The following is an 18,701-nucleotide window of genomic DNA, read 5'->3' as shown; positions in this document are numbered from 1 at the left end:
TAAATGCAAATAGTGATTAAAATTCTCATAATATTAAAAAAAATTAATAATTAGCAATATGAAGAAAATATTCTTAATAGCTGTCTTTTGAATTTAATATTTTAGACCACATTGCTACACTTACATATCATTCTTGATATACAGTTGTTATCACACTTGTCACTTGTTTAAGCTTTCTTATTATAAGTTACAACTATATTCACATAGTGTTCACAATAGATTTTATATGATACCTTTGTACTTTTTTCTGATTTTTATACACTTGTGCAAAGTGTTTAAATATTTTTTAAAAAAATACAAAAGTATAATATAAAATATAAATAACATTTAATAATTATTAATGAACTAAATCTATTACTAAGGTAAGTATTGCCATTTGTTGGTAATTTTTATAATTTATTGTTGGGGTGTTTTATCATCATTGTCAAAAAAATTACATGTAGCTTAATCCCTTCATTTTTAACAAACAATACCAGTTGATTTAAAGACTCTAGCATTACATATGCTTTTTGTAAATGCTTTAGGCTCCCTTCTTATAACTTGTCATAATGATAACCTGCACACCCACTTCCCCATATCTGCAATATCTGTAATTTATTGACTGCACCCTTTAGGAAAGCAAATGAAAAATGTGGGTAACACGGACATTTTTCAGAACCCTTGAAACTAGTTTCTGGATTCCAGTTTGGAAAACACTACATTATAAGAACATTTCCAATGAATACTAAGTATTAATGTGATCCAATGTGATCATACATAAATGTGGAAGGTGAAGATTTAGTTACCGTATTGATTGATTAATTTTCATACCATCTGCCTATTTCAAAAAGATATTTTTTGTTTTTAAACAGATTGTTATTACTTTTCCAATTATTTCATATCATTTTGTTAACTACTTTGTACTTGAAAGCATGTCTGATAAGAGGAAGTAATTGTTACACAAGTCAATTAATTTTAAAATTAACAATGGAAAAACATGAAGACTATTTCTGGTTGTTGTCTGTTTGATCAGAATGACATTAGTAAAAAATTCGCCAAGAAAATATATAATCCATGTTCTACATAATGACAACCTTATCTTGAATCAGTATCAAGAAACTTGGATGAAATAATATAATCAAAATTATCACAGTATGTTGTTCATATGAAACTGTTCAGTGTTTTGTTTGACCACTGAAATGGATACTGGACAAGACCCATAGATCTGGACGGTTTGATTCAAAACCAGACTGTTGACAATTATAGCTATTACGAATAAGCTAGATTAGTTATATTGGTCATCTGAGAATAGGAGGTATTAAGGAAACAGAAGAAATTTGCATAGTGCTCAAGTATTTTTAATTTAAGAATTTAATTTAGGTGATGAACATAGTTATTTGCGTGCTGCCAGTTGCATCAGTTTTAAGTCAAATACATAACCAATCATGCAGTTCTTCTCCTCAGCATCTTGCATATCAAACAGGCAGGTCTGCTACAGTGCAGTGTGGACAGGGTGCTAAGCAAAGGAGATCTAAATTTATTTTATTATATGAATATAAAAACACACTAATTTCTTTTATTGTCCTGACTGTTTATATATAAACAGAAGGAAAGAATGATGGTTATTCAAAAAATTTACCCTTACAAGATTTTTACATTTTTGTTCTTGGGGGACCTTGAAATGTTGGGAAATACAAGGAAAGATACCCTAATTTTTTTTGCATGTATAGATGTTAGTGTGTGTTAGTATACACACACTAACATCTATAGAAGCAAAAAAATTTGGGTGGAGACACTATTTTGTTCATCCACTTTGAAGCTTAACAACTCTTGTCTTTTGTCAAAAATTTCTGAAATTTTGCAGTGAAGTTTGAGTATTAGAGGCATTGATGATATTAAATTTTGGTGGTTAAAGGTTGAGGGAGTGGGAAAATAGAAGGGGGGGTCATATGTCATATCTCAAGTGGGTATCATATATCAGACTTAATGAAGACTTTACTCATTATCAGCACTTCATTTTTTCTTATAAAACTTGTCTCTATCCTCAAAATTTAGCTTTTTTTCTCCTCTTTATGATGATGATATAAAAAGTTTTTAAAATAAAATCTCATAATGGATGACTTCACATTCAGATTAGTGATTTTATTTATGTAAACTAGAATGGTAAATTTAGTACAAATATTTGTGTAATTTGCTCATTTTGAAGTTTTTTTAAGCATAAATCTGTATGGTCACACTTAGAATAACTTTATTTAATCTAATGTAATTCTTCAGGTGTAAATTTGATTTAATGTATGGTACAGTACATACTTATTTTAAATATTATAGTATAATTGTGGTTTAAATGCTTTTAATTATATAATAATTTATTGAAATTTTATCAAATGTAGATGCTTTTATATATATGTTAATTTTTTTTTATTTAAGGCCAATTCTACAAATCCTCTGTTAATAGGAAAACGTGTTTTACAATTGATGAGTGGTTTTGGTTTGTCAATTAATGGGCAGCATATCTTTTGTGGTGATTACATTTACAGTGGTCATACAGTAATTTTAACAATGGCTTATCTTATATTTCAAGAATGTAAGTAATACTTTACTATTTATTTTTTACACAAAGTTACTTAATATTTAAAATAATAAAACCTACAATAACAATATTCATTATTATTAAAAAATTAATTTAAATAATTGTATTAAATAAATATCAAATGATTTGTAGAATGATTAATAAGGATATTCTTACGGATTACAAGGGGATATAAATCTATGAACTTACATATACATGCAAACTCCAGACAAAATTAAAATATTTAAAGTGGTTTTCCTCCAGTTTTAGCAGTAGTATTTAATTTTATAAATCTGTGTATCTTGTCCACAGCATCCAGAATTCTCTTTATAAGAGAGAGCTTCACAAGAAAATCCTGTTTCCATAAGAACATAATATCAATACATTGTCATTAGTGTAACTGCATTTTTATTACCTTGTTTGTGTGTTTGAAATTTTCTCTATGTTTATAATGATATAGTTGTATTAATTAACATGACCTATTATTTATTCTGATATCATCCCAATATTCTGAATTTTATAAGTCTGTCTTCCCTCTGTGTGTCATACTTTTTCTGTTAACAATGGAATTATGCTGGTCATCTATTTAAGTCCATTTTAAGAGAGAAATTTTTTAATTGAAATAACCTAACTTCAGATCCAAAGCAAAAGTTTGTATTTAGTTAATTGGGGGCTTCTGCAGCTAATCTTTCCTTAGCTGGTCATGATGTTCATCTACCTCACTGTTTTTGAGATTAAGGAAGGACAGATAGTCAGATATGACAGTGAAAATTTGTAGGTCTACAATTTTTTGAAAATTGCAGCCAAATAATATTTTTCATCAATAATATTACTTTAAAAGTAATAACTAATGTTATTGCTTTTAAGCATTATCTTTTCTTATTAGCATTATTTTGTAATAAAAGCAAACTATCAAAAACAGTTTTGATTCATAATTTGTTTTGTAAGCTAATTTTTATGCTTTTAAAATAGCTATTATGATAGCTTAATAAAGTTTATTGTGCTTGCCAATATCTAATGAAAATGTTTTAGATTTTTATAATAATCATGAAAGTGTGGTTGTCATCTTAGGAAGAATGAAACAAGAAAATATTCATCTTTCAATAGTTATCTTAGTGTGGAATTATAATGCAACATTTATACTATTATTTATAAACAAAACATTTAAAAAAATTAAGCTATTGGGAATTAGCTACTGTTTAGTATTTCTCTAAAAGTATTATAAGAGAGTTATTATTATTAAATTCTGTTTTATTGTGAAATATTTTCAAGTGAATAGAGTATAAAGTTCTGTAATAATTAACTTACTCATAAATGAAATCTGATATACCTGAAAATTGCATGTTTTCTTATTTTAAGTTTATTTTTTATTTTATTGGATTATAACCAAAACAAAATTAAAATCTGTTTATATGTAAATTGTTCTGGTTCAAATTATTTCCTAAATAAGAATAGAGCATAGATGCATCTTCAATATTCTATTCCAGCAGTCGCCAATCTTTGATTTCATGGACCAATATCATGGATTTTTTTAAAAATAATACGAACATGTATAGAATGATGATCATAAAAGTTCGTTTTATTTTATTAATATGAAATACACTTGTTTAATTATAACAAATTAGCATGAAGTTTGTTGCTGCTTGTTTGAAATAAGTTTATGGATTCTAGGCTCTTTTCCACAAAGGATGATAATCACACTCATAACATTATTTATTATTGATTATTTATTGATCTGTTGACATCATTGTTTATTGCTAAGTCATTTAATGTTTGGTTTTAGATTCAAATAAAAAAACCCCAATGAGTGAGAAAAAGCAACCAAGCATTTTTTTTAATACCTTGCATAACCTCTAGTTGATGTTTGTTCAGATTTCTCCATGGACTTTCTTCACCAAAACTTTCTTGTGAACCGTCGGTGGTGGATGGATCAACAGTGGTGATCGCTGATCTATTCTGCTAATAAATTTATCTATAATCATCTTTGTTACAAATATTCTCATCAGTTCTGCTGCCATGGCTTTAATTCACAATCTACTGAGAATGCTTTTGTTCTATTTTTAACAATCCTTTCTTAAAACTGAAATACACTGATATACTGAGTGATAATTATAGACAAAAATACTCAGTACTTGCATTATAAAATCCTTTTTATAACAAAAGTACTTTCAACAATACAAAGTTGTTGTCATTGGGCTAATGTACATCTCAAATTTGGAACAGAATATCACTATGTGCAGTGTAAAGTTCTCAACAAATAAACATTTAAAATTTGCAATGGAACATGATGAGGTTCATGAGTATGAAAAAGAAAAAAATTTGAAACAAAAGTGCAATGGAACTTTCAAAACATTTTTATGTCATGAGTCCATGGAGCGTTATAACACGTGACTAGGGTAGTGTGGTTTTGTGGTTGAAAAGTTTAATAAGTGCAATTCATAAGTTAGGAAGTTCAAGTGTGGGTGTATTACATGGGCACAAGATGCAAATGAAAAGTTCTTTCCAAATAAATGATACTCTATGATTGCCACAACACTTGAGGAGGGTGGTTTGTATTTACAACAGGTTGAAATTGGACTTTACAACTTGTTCAGCTCTGTGGAGCATCTAAATTTTATGATATCGTGTTGTTGGTCTCCTAAATGACACTCCAGCATTCTGGTCATGGTGTTGACATACATGAGATGGCATCTAACTTTACTTGTTCTAATTATGTAATTTCTAATTAATATTTGTAGCATAATTTCTTCTCAATTTAATTTGGCTGATGGTTAGATGATTATTAATACATCAGATTCTTGGGATGTTTATATGTAAGTTGAATGTGATGGAATGTATTTTGTCAAGTTGCTCATAAAGAATTGTGGGTGGATATATTTTTGTAAACTGTAGATGAGCAACATAGAGCCTTTGTTCTGTTTCAGCAGTGTTTTTTCATTTGTTTTTAGCTTGTGGATCACATGTTTTAAGCTTTTCAACCACAAAGCCACACTACCCTAGTCATTCGTGTTATAACATTCCATGGACTCGTGGCATTAAAATGTTTTGAGAGTTTCATTGCATCTTTTGTTTTCATTTTATTTTTTTTCCAGTTTCAATTTTTCTTTACTTACAAGCATGTAGTTTTATTGCAAATTTTAAATCCTTAAATGTTGAGAATTTTGTACTGTACATAGTGACATTCTGTTCTAAATTTGAGATGTTCACTAGCCTGATGATGATGATTTTGTATCATTGAAAGTACTTCCATTTTTTATGGAATTGTTCACTGCAAACAATAAACTGATAGTTCTTTGTGGTTACCAGTTATGTAATTCAGAGAAGATTGTTATTCTTGAAAGATCAGCATAAAATATTGTTCTATTTTAGCTACTGAAATATCACTTATCTATAATGGAATTTAATTTTTCTGTTTTAAGTAGTTATTTATGACAGAATAGTGGTATAGCCATTAATGTTGTGCTGGAATTAGTTTATTCTGATATATATTAATTGCATTTTTGTTTTAAATGACTTTGTTGCAAGCAGAATGCAAATATGCTTATAAAATAAATCACTTATTGTTTGTTCGGTAACAAGATTGTCTAGGATTTGACAAGATTATGAATAGATTTGGAAACAAGATGGAATATCATTAGATAATAAATCATTGATTTATTAGTCATTTGGAAAACAGGTAAAGATATGTTGGACTTTGTAAAACAGTTAATGAAATTTTTGCATTATGACTGAAAATGGAATGAATTCAGCTTAACAAGGAAATACAAGTCTCCAAAATATTTTTCAAGTCTTTTGGCCCCTTTTCAGTTAGGCCTTATTTGGTGATTTAACCTTAAATATATATTTATTTAGCTAAAGATAAAATGCAATTTTTTTAACACTAAAAGTCTTTATTCAGTCTCAATATTCTATTTGAAACATCCAATTTCTTCTCACAATATGCAAATTGTGTCAGTGTAAGCCCTAAAGAACAATTGTATGATATACAAATATTATATAGTAATAATTTCTTCATGTATTGGCTTCATTGTATGTTGAAATTCCACATTTTTATAGTTTGAATTTTAGCACAAGATAAGAGCCTGGTTTTGTTCTAAATCAATTCTAGGTGTCAAACTGTGCAAAAGAAACTTAATATTACTAGTGAGATAAAACAATTGTTTTAAAGTAACTAGTACTGTTCATACAGAAAAACACACTACAGACTAAATGTTAAACATGTAAACATTTATTATTTTAATACACTATTCTTTTTAATTGAGTTTTATGTTTTAATTATCAAATTATTTCAAAAACAATAAAATAATGCATGTTGAAACAATACTATTCTTGTTTATTATAAGTTAGTTCTTTTGAAGAAAATTAATGCCATATGTTTACTTTTTATAATCCATTAATCCATGATAGTTTAAAAATCTATTACTTTTTCATAAAAACAAAAGATTGTGACTGCATAATACTAATGCACTACAGTCTTCATTTTCCGTTTTGGTCATTAATATTAGAATGTTGTTTTAAAAATATTAATGAAGTAAATTTTTACTTAGGTATAAGATTGCAATACACAAAAAAAAGCAGTATACTTGTATGTTGCAGTCAGATATTAGTCTCTATTTTATTGATGTGCATTGAAATGAATGTTTTATCATTTTGATATTTGATTTTGAATTATCTTAAACTGTAAAATGTTTGCAGCAATTTAAAAAAAAAAATTTAAATAGTTACCGTATATCTCAGCAGATAAGACAAGGTATAAATTTTTGTTGGCGTTTTATAGTTTTAGCATATATCTGTCCTATAAGACAACCCCCAAACTATCAATGGCCTGTGAATTTCATTTAGAGCAGCAATTATCACTGGATAATAACACTGTATAGCCTACATGGAATTATGTCCTATTTGTAATTTTTTGAAAGGTCATCAAATTTTATTTTCTTGCATCTCGTGGCACTGCCTTGCGATTGTTGCAAACATTCACACTGATTCAGGCATTCAAGTAATGACCTTGAGTATTCACAAAAACAACATATGGTCTATTCTATTTTGTGGACGTACTCCACTCTCTACTAGTAAATAATTATGGTTTGTTCATTTTACTTTAATGGTTTTAATTTATATAAATTTCAATCTAATTTTTTTGTATCTGTCCTATAAGACAACCCTGGATTTTCGGGGTCTTTTTTTATGATTTAACTATCATCTTATCTGCCGAGATATAAGAAAATTAACAAGTCTTTCATTTAAAAATCCTCAAATTATTTTTATATACAGGGTCTTCTAAAATAATATTACAATTTTAAATTATTGTAATTATGTTCATTATTATCTGAGAAGTTTGAGATATACACCAATCAACAGAGTAAGCAAGTTCCATCTCCTGTCTTTCCATCTGCATTCAAATGTCTTGTTGTCTTCTATCTCTAGAAAGCATTGTAAATGAAAATGGCTACTTTCCATAGAGAAGGTGTTTTATGTTCTGTAGTTTGAAAAGTCAGAATCACTCATCATTGTGCAACATGAATAATCTACAAGAGCTGTAGAATTATGGTTGCTTGTGACAATAGATATGCTGTAGCAATAGAAAGAATTTGAGTATTGGTTGGATATGTTCCAAGTGATGCAAGGGGCACATTGAGAAATTGTAACAAGCATGTGAGATTTGGACAGTTTCCAATGTACATTGCAATGTTTTCAGATTAATTTATTGTAATTGTGTTAATTATTAAGTGGTAACATTCTTTTTGGAAGATCATATATATATATTAATTTTAATGTTAATACAAATTGCATTTAACTTTTGATAAATGATGGTTATGATGATTTTCAATTTAGTGTCTTTACATTTTAAACTGTAATGGTAAATTTTCAGAATGGTGTAGGCCTTACAATTTGTTGTATGAATTTAAAGAACTTAAATGTGTTTGTGCTAAGTTAACATTTTCTAGTGTGTGGCTATGAGTCACTTGTCAAGATTGTCGTCATCAAAAGAACCAAGCTTCTCTCATTCACAATTTTACCTGTTGTTCTACAGAGCTGGATGGCTTAGGCTCATCTATAGTCAACATAAGAAGTACTGTACATTTAATGAAAAAAACTATTGCCTAATAAAGTTATTGGTCAATAAAGCTTTAGCTTATACACTGGGAAAAATAAAATCCCAACACCAAGAAAGAGCTGTGCTAGATAAACGAAACTTGGTAGGTGTGTTTTCATATCTGAAAGATGACATCTATTCAAATTTTGTGCTAGAAGAAGAAGAGTGGTGTGAGTAGCGCCACTCACTAAGAACTTGCAAATCACATTTGCTGTAAATATGCGATGTAAACTTGTTGAGCATTATTTATCATCTAGATTGAATGTTGTGAGTTAAGGTTTGAGTCAAGAATGCCTTTAAGGAGAAAGAGGCAGTATCAGCAGCTTACTGAGTTTGAACAAGGCTGTATAATACGGTTATGAGAAGGTGGATTTTCTTTTTGCACTATCGCAGAAAGACTTGGCAGGGATGTATCCACTGTGCATGATTGTTGGCAGCTGTGGTCACAGGAAGGTGCTGTCTCAAGAAGACCTGGATCCGGCTGCACACAGGCCACTACTGAGAGGGAAGACCATCGTATTCACCGCATGGCTGTGGTGCATCATATTGCATCTGCAGCAGAAATTAGAGCTTCCGTTGGTGCCAGCGAACTGTAACAAATCAATCACTTGAGGGACAGCTCCAAGCCAGACACCCTGTGGCGTTTATTCCACTAACTCCAAATAACTACCATCTGCAACTTCAGTGGTGTCGAGCAAGAGCTCATTGGAGAACAGAGTGGAGATCTGTTGTGTTCTCAGATGAGTGCCATTTCTGTCTTGTTGCCAGTAATTGCCTTACATTGGTTAGGAGGAGGTCAGGTGAACACTTTGAACCAAGCTGTCTGCAGCATAGACACACTGGACCTACACCAGGAGTTACGGTCTGGGGAGTGATTTCCTATGACCTCCTATGACAACAGAAGCGCACTCGTTGTTATCCCAAGCATCTTGACAACAAATTTGTATGTCATACTGGTGATTGAACTGGTTATACTGCCATTCATGAGCAATATTCAAGGGGTTTTCCAACAGGATAATGCTCGTCTTCACATCGTTGCTGTCACCCAATGTGCTCTACAGAGTGTTGACATGTTGCCTTGGCCTGCAAGATCAGCAGATTTTTCTCCTATTGAGCACATATGGGACATTATTGGATGGCAAATTCAGCATCACCCACAACCAGCATTAACTGTTCCTGATTTGACTGAACAAGTACAACAGACATGGAACTCCATCCCACAAAATGACATACAGCACCTGTACGACACAATGCATACATGTTTGCATGCTTGCATTCAAAATTGTGGCGACTACAGTGATTATTAATATACCACTATTTAACATTTGAAAATGGATCTTCTCCCACATACTTTAGCCTCTGACCTTAAAAATTCAATCAAATAAATATGTTACCTAGACAAATGCTTTGCCTGAATTTCATTTCTCTAAACTAATTTTTTCTTGGTGTTGGGATTTTATTTTCCACCAGTGTATAAATGATAATCTTAGCTTAAAAATACATAGTAATGCCAAAGTAAGTGCCAAGTAAAATGTTTAAAGCTTTTTTGTTTATCAATCACTCCAACTAATATAAAAATCAGACTTTATTCATATTTTTAAAAAGCTTATTTTATTACAATTTTTTAAACTTCTTTTTAACGATGATTGTATTAATTTTAATGTTAACAAAGGTACAAAGTAGCAAATCTCAAAACATTGTAATTTAAAATCCCAATCTGCACGGGCATTTTCAAGGATAAACAGTCCAGAGTGTTTAACTTTTTCTTCATATTTATGTTATAAGTTATAATAGATTTTTACCTGATATCATTATTTTTCTAATAGTTATAAAATTTTCATTATACTTTTCTTAATTTTGCACTCTTCAGGTTTTGTTTCTTTGTATAAATTTAAAAATTAATTTAGATTAGCAAGAGTTCACTTATACCTTTTTATTAGCAAAATTTCTTAAATGTTACATTTAATTTTCACTTTTCTAAGTTTATAAATTATAATCCAGAACAATTCAAATTACATTCCAATATTGAAATTGTAAATTTTCTGTATGCTTCAAAGTCTTGATTGAAATTTATACTATTGAAATGGATCTTAAAGATGAAATTAGTTAATCTGAGGATTTTTTTTATAATGAATGACTTTTCTCTTAAATATAATACTTTTATTTTTTTCTCTACATAATTAAAAACTAAGAGGTTAAAATTTATTTTTTATATATATTATTAATTTATTTATTAATTTTTATGTTAAAACTTCGTAAAAATTATCATAACAATTAAGAAAATATTTTGCAGATGGTCCTCGAAAATATTTTATATTACCTTGTATAGTGTGGCTGGCGAGTGCAGTCGGAATATTTATGGTCCTGCTTTCTCGAGGTCATTACACCGTGGATGTCGTCATTGCGTATTATGTCACAACAAGAGTATTTTGGATATATCATACAATGGCAAATAACCCATCTTTAAAAGTATGTACAAAAGTTAAATTTTAGTATTTTAATAATTTTTTTTTCCATTATTTAGTAAAAATATTTAATTACAATTCTTAATCAGCACAACTGAGATTGGTTCTATTTATAAATTTTGTTGTTGTATATGTCACAGTAAAAACCCGTTTTTAGTTAAAATGCGTTTTAACTAGTTGAAACTAGTTTTTACTGGATGTCATTGTGAAAACCCGTTTTGTCTAGTTAAAACTAGAATTTACTGCTGTACATGTTTTGATTTTAGATAAAACTAGTTTTAACTTTTAACATTAGTTAAAACTAATTTTAGCTACATAAATATGTTTGGGGGAAATAAATAAAGTGATGATTGGGATTAAAACATTTGTATTACGATATTTATTGAAAATATTGGTCACACATCTGTGTTATTAACGTTAATTAACCCTTTGTTCCTGAAGGCACTGATCGATCGGTACCGTGGCTTTTTAAGCAAAACTTCGAGGGTACCGATTCATCGTTTCTTTGGTAAATATGGATTTTTGTAAAATTTATTAACAACAGATATAATCTCGTTTGATATGAAGTGAATAAAGTGTAATAATTCATTATATTAGTTGATAGCAGTATAAAATTTTGATTTCAAACAAATGTTTGATATAATGTGCGATAATTTCACAACGAATAAACATACATGCATAAGTGTTATATCGAATTGTACGAAACAATATTCTACGTCTTTCCGGCTCAGTGCCAGCAAACAACTATGTAACTAGACAATGTTAATTTTCACAAAATGTTACAAATTATCAAGTTCATGTGTCAGTTCTGATATATATTATTTTTTTTCTTATAAATTTTTCTAATAAAATGCATTGAAAAATATTGTATTTAAAACTAAAGATATTAATAAATGTAAGTGATTTTTTTCATATAGATATAATGATAATTTGATTTTTGGTAAACTTTTAAAATAATATCGCCTGTCTGACCTATATTGCCTTAGGAGGGATTGCAAAATAAACGTAAACAAGATGTCGGGGGAAAAGGGTTAAAGCGATACGAAATTCATCATATACTACAGGAACGTGTTAGCTGAATGACCTTGGTTGAAACAGTTTTTACTAAGCCATTTTGTTAAAACTCGTTGTCTAGTTAAAACTAGTTTTAACTCAAATTCATTTTTGACTAGCAGTAAATTCTAGTTATAACAATGACATCCAGTAAAAACTAGTTTCAACTAGTTAAAACACGTTTTTACTGTAACATATATATAAGAATAGAAGTATTCTTATTTGCAATATTAGTCTGAATTTTTGTTTGTAATAGCTTTGATAAACTATGCTATTAAAAATAAACAAACTGAAAAAATCAGCTAGCTTCAATCTATATATGCTGTGTTACAATAAGGATATACAGTATAATTTTTATGTGAAAATTCATTATACAATATTAAATTTGTAAAAGAGAGTAGCGTAAGCATTGAGTTTTTATGGGTAGCTGTTGTCTTCGAAGTTGCCTGAAATCTTTTATTAAATATAACTAATTTCACATTATTTGGTAACATATGAAGTGTTTGTTTTTATAAGAACTTAAGTTATTAAAGTTCTAAATTTTGATTGTAAAACATTTTGTTGAGTGTAGTGATAATGATAAATTAATCAGATGGTGGTTAATCAAACTGTACTGGCAACTTTAAAATTTTACTTTAAATTAACATTTTAACAGATTCGTTTAATATAAGCCACATTTGTAACTTTGCACATATCAATAGGATAATTAAATTTATGCCTTGCTTTTCCAAATATATTCTTATTACTCAATTGATATATTGTAACTCTTATGATGCAGGTAGATTGAAAATTACTAGTGACAAATCTCGTGCAATAATTTATGTGGTTATCTGTCAGAAGTGTTGTGCAATTTCTGCTTTCTCCAAGTTCTAGCAAAACTGTTTAATTCTCAGCAGCTTAGATTTGCAACAGTATTATTTGTTAAGTACTGAGTCCCTTTTTTTTCAGTATATTAACTGAATTACAATAAGAAAAACAAGAGAAATTGAGTGTGTTGGGAAAGTTTTTGTAAATGTATTTTATGAGGATCATTCAAAAAAAAAAAAAAACAAGTCAGAGGCTGGAATGTGAAAACCAATGACAGAATTGTAATATCGTTGCATGTGTAAGAATGTATGGTTCTGACAACAGCACAGATCACAGCCCGCCCCGGGTGCATACCACGTGACTACAAAGCTAGTAGAAGCATATGTCAATCGTCCACCACAGTCAGTCGTGTTGTAAACAGTGAAATGGAGGCGTCAAAAGAACAGGAACACCACATGGCATTACTGATGACATTATCCAGCTGGTTGACTTCATCAACCAGCTGGACCACCCAGGACCGCCGAGTCAATCGTCCACCACGGTCAGTCATGTTTACAACACGACTGACCGCAGTGGACGATTGACGCATGCTTCTACTAGCTTTGTAGTCATGTGGTATGCACCCGGGGCAGGCTGTGATCTTCTGTGCTGTTGTCAGAACCGTACATTCTTACACACTCAACGATATTACAATTCTGTCATCGGTTTTCACATTCCAGCCTCCGGCTTATTTCTTTTTGAATGATCCTCGTATAAGATTTAGTCTTTCACCGTGTATGAATCAAATTATAACTTTTGGTCAACTTAGTATTCTTAATTTATTATGTCTTAAATTGTATTATCTTATATTTAAACTTATCTTGTCTACTAGTACTTTATCAATTAACAGGACTACTTATACTGGATTTATGGATGCAGCAATATTAATTAAACAAATTTTTAATGTATTATCTTATATTTTAACTTAATGTTTAAGTAATGAATTGTATTAATTTTATATTAATTTTTAATATCCTGTTAGTAAAGTTTTGCGTTATTTTTATTTAGTGTTAATTTTTTGTATTTTAGATATGTGAAATTTGTTACATGGGGGAAGAAACATGTGTCATTGGACATTTCTAACTGAATGTAAAATAAATAAGGAATAAATATTAAGAAGGAAAGATTATGGGATGTATAATAATATACTCAATGATCTAAAAATTGAAGATGTACAACAATTTAGTACAGTTTGTTCAGATATTCTCAATATAACACAGTTGCAGAAAATATGGCCAAGTAGATATAAAAACATCATTCTCAGAACCACTTTTCTTTATTTTCACTTCCTGCATAAACTGGTTTCTTAGATTTTAAATACTACTACTATTGTAACCGGAGAAACACTAAATTTAGGACTTTAGAACCTGAATATAGGGGCTTAAGACCACTGAAAACATTTGTTTTACAGTGTAAATATTGAACTTTATTGCTGGAATTTTGGTGTAATATGTAAGTTTAGGTTCCTTGGATTGCATAATTTTTGATATTTCATTTCTATTGATATTAAGATTTGTTGCAATTAATTTTAACATTTCTTTGTGTTTTATTTTGATTTCTATCATTTGTACTGTAGAAATTTTTGAAAATAAGCCAAACAGTTTTCTGTGGAATATTAATCTCTATTTCTTCTATTAGTCAATTTGCAGAGATTTCTGTGATAGATCTGACACATTTTAGTCAAATCATCTCTGCTGAGACAAGTATTATTTTTTCTTGGTTGTATCCAAATTCTGTAAACTGCCTTTATGACTTGAGAATAGTCTCATGACATTGGATTTTGTAGCATTTTCTTGTGAATGATAAATGATAATGTATGGAAATTTTTTTTTTGTTTTATTTTAGTAAACACACAACTGTTTCACTGACCAATGACTAATTGATACTATATGGAATTTCAGTGTTAGTTATGTAATTATCAAATTATCTACTTGGATCTATCAAAAAAGGAAACACACTGCATCTTTTTTTTAAAAAAAGTCATTTTTACTGCATTAACAGAAATCCACTTGAGGCTCCTTATCAACTTGTTTCTGGAAATTATTACATTGATGTATACATATGTTCAATTTATTTAATCCTCTCATATTACTTTTCAAAGTTTGGAAAAAGACATTTAAATCTTCATTATTAATTTATAATTTATATAAAAAAAAGGTTATAATAGTATGTTTTGAAAAATTATAAAATAAATAGTTATAGTCACTTGGGTAAGTTTGAAGAAAAAACCATAAAGTATAGTAAATAAGAGCATAAAAGGTAAACTTCATGTAAGTGTATAAACATTAAATCACACTCAATAACATTACAAAAGTTTTAATATTGTTCACATGAAATGCATGAGTGTTGAAAAATTGATTGAAAAAATTTTAAGGTCAATCAATGACAGTTTTTAAAATTGTAATTGATTGACATTAAAATTTTTTCCAATATATATATATATATATATCTTCTTCTTTCTCTTCTTTTATCCCTAGCTGGCATTTGGTTGCGGGTGTCTGCGCAACCAGTGTGTTGCTGTGGGTGCCGCAGGAAGTCGAGCTTTCTCCACAATGCCCCCAATCCATGGCCGCCGCTTTTGCCTGGTTCAAATCAAGCCGTTGGTTCTTGAGGTCCTCCTCAACGTGTTTGGTCCACGTTTTCTTAGGTGCGGAGTGTTGGATTTTCCACAGAGTAGGTCGCTGACGGAAGAGCAATTGGTGGGGAATTCGGTTAATATCCATTCGGCACACATGGCCGAACCATCTCAGTTGTCGCTGTTGAATTTGTGTCTTAACAGATGGCTGTTGTTGGCATCTGGCCCTGACGGCATTGTTTGTGATACGATCCCAAAGGGAGATACCAAGAATCTGTCTCAAGCATTTCAATTGAAAGGTCTCAAGTTTGTCCAAGTCTGTCTTAAGCAGGGTCCAAGTTTCTGACCCATAGAGAAGGATCGGTATGACTAGTGTACGGAACAGGCGGATCTTGGTCATCAAAGAGATATTATTCTTTTTCCATACACACCATTTAAGTGAGGCAAATGCATGGGCTGCCTGTCCAATACGGGCATGAGTTTCTTTTGACGATGCCACTTTCTTCTCCTGGATCAGTGACCCAAGGTATTTGAACTCTTGTACCTGCTCGATTTGGACTCCATAAACGTAAACAGTTGCCCATGATCCATCCGTTGTAAGCACTTTGGTTTTGTCCACATTTATTTTAAGGCCATATGACTGGGCGGTAGTAGCTATATCATAGAGCGTGTCTGTGGCCACTGCATCGTTGTCAGCGAAGACGGCACTGTCGTCGGCAAACATTAGATCAGTTAGAAAGTGGCCATCCCCAAACTGGACCCCACGTTTCCCACCAAATGTCTTCCTCATAATTGAATCCACCACAATATTAAACAAAAGTGGAGAGATTACGTCTCCCTGGCGAACCCCTGTCTGGATGGTAAACTCCTCAGACAGTTCCCCCCGGATTCGCAGCTGACTGGTGGAATCTTTGTAGGCTTCCTTAAGTAGTGTGATAACTTTTTGTGGGACATGCTCATTCTCAAGTGCTCTCCATAGTGCTGGCCTGTGCACACAGTCGAATGCAGATTTAAAATCGATGAACAGGACAATAGTCCGTTTGCCGCATCTGGTCCTTTCCTCAATAAGCTGACGCAGGGCAAAGATTTGATCGCAGCAACCACAACCGGGACAAAACCCTGCCTGTTCTTCTCGGCTGGTTTCTTCACGGTGTTTTTGTAACCTTGATTGGATTATCTTCATAAATACTTTTCCAACGATGGAAACGAGACTGATACCGCGATAATTACTGCAGTCCCGGCTATTACCTTTCTTATGGACTTGCACGATGATAGCTTTCTTCCAGATGGCTGGTATTTGTTCTATGTGCCATATTGCTTTAATAAGTAGATAAAGACGATGGTGCAGGATGTCACCACCAGCCTTGATCGCTTCTGTAGTGATCAGATCTAGTCCAGCAGCTTTGCCAATCTTCAGCAATCCAATGGCTGCCTTCACTTCTGCAATTGTAGGCTCTACATCTGACATAGGTGTTGTGTGCTGATCAATCGGCGGTGGGTCTGCTAACATTCCCTGAGGAGCGTCATGATTGTACAGATCATTAAAGAACTCCTTCCAACGCTGCAGTCGTTCTGTCGACGATTTTACGAATGTTCCATCTGCTTTCTTTATGGTATCATTTGTTACTTTGGACTTTCTGCTCAGCTTCCTGAGAGTGCTGTAGAGGGTACGGTACTCATGTTTGGACGCTGCTGCTTCCAGGTCAGCGGCCACTTTGTTCCAGTACTGTTCTCGATCGATCTTCATTTTCCGTCGAACCTCATGATTAAGCTGGCGATATTGTCTATAGTTGGTCAACTTCGCTTGTTTTCGTTTGGCCACCAAGTTGAGGCAGTCGTCAGATATCCAAGGCTGCGTTCGCCGGCATTGGAATATATATATATATTCCAACAGTTGTAATTTTGTTTGAAGTCTTAAAATGAGAGATTTTTTTTTAATATTACATCCAAATAAATATTTTGTTGATTTTTTCAACTCAAAATTCAAAGTATTCAAGTAAAGAAAAAATATTTTATTTTAAAAAAGCTAATTGTGAATACAATGAAACTCCTTTGTAAGTGAAGAGATGTCTAGTATCTGTAATGTAATTTTTACTTTATTAAAAAAACAATCAAACTCCATTCATCCAAATTTCCAGAATATCCAGATTGGTTTGAATAGTTTTCTTTTTAAAATTTTTACATATTTTGTGGAAAATTATTTTTTCTTATGATTGTGAGATGGCTTATCATTGAAATGTTATTTATGACCTTTTTTCAGATTTTCATTAATTCAGATTGGATACAATTTAATGAAAATCTGGATAAGCCAGAAATATGTAGTACTGGAACCAGTTCTGTTTGATTCAGATAAACATGGATTGCCTTTTGTCAGTTTATATCCATGTATTGAATCAAAATATTAAAATGTGTTTTGCCAATCTGAAACCGTGTTGCTATACTTTTTGTTGTTTAAGCACTATAAAGTGCAATTAATCAACCACTAGACATCCTTTCATCCTTTTAATTTTTATTTAGTTGATCAACTAAATAAAAAATGAAAGGATGAAAGGATGCCTAGTGGTTGATTAATTGCACTTTATAGTGCTTAAACAACAAAAAATATTAAAATGTTACTTTGTGTCACTTTCTCTCTTCCCATTCTAAACAAATCGTTACATTCAAATAACAGTTTGAATTTGTGAATGAATACATTTAGAATACAAAATTTAAGTGTCTATTGTATATGACAAAAATCAAACCTTTATTTGAATTTGTTTTGATAAGATTAACTAAAGAATATTAATTTTGTTTGATTCTGATTTATCTAATGAGTAAACTGAAGATGATATTACTAAACTATAAAATTGTGCATTTAAAAGTAATTAAGCATACATAAATTATTCTTCCATATATTGTTATATATATATAAAATTACAAACTTGATTTACTAATTATTTAATTTAAAATATGTTCTCCACCTCAAATTAGTAGTGTCATGCCCCTGTACATCATACTTTTCCTGTTAGATAAATGATTGGAATGACTATTGCTAACTCCTTTCAGGAGAAAGTTTTTGAATTGAAATAACATGACTTCCAGTTTGCACTGGAAGTTCATATAAAGTTTATTGAGCCCTTC

At 30.8% G+C, this 18,701-nt stretch overlaps 1 protein-coding gene across 1 annotated transcript in view; it reads left to right on the top strand.

The window, feature by feature from the left end:
* Window positions 1-18,701, top strand: part of LOC136970451 (phosphatidylcholine:ceramide cholinephosphotransferase 2-like) — a 59,535-nt gene that overhangs the window by 30,555 nt on the left and 10,279 nt on the right. Inside the window, exons 4-5 of the mRNA XM_067264890.1 lie at window positions 2,407-2,563; window positions 10,936-11,111. Coding sequence (XP_067120991.1) covers window positions 2,407-2,563; window positions 10,936-11,111 — 333 coding nt within the window. The remainder of the gene's footprint in view (window positions 1-2,406; window positions 2,564-10,935; window positions 11,112-18,701) is intronic.

Source organism: Centruroides vittatus, unplaced genomic scaffold (genome assembly GCF_030686945.1).
Source record: "Centruroides vittatus isolate TY-2023 unplaced genomic scaffold, ASM3068694v2 contig_1048, whole genome shotgun sequence".
In the NCBI taxonomy this organism is placed as follows: Eukaryota; Metazoa; Arthropoda; class Arachnida; order Scorpiones; family Buthidae; genus Centruroides; species Centruroides vittatus.
Note: the sequence above shows the minus strand (reverse complement) of the source record. Positions and strands in the feature narration are given on the sequence as shown.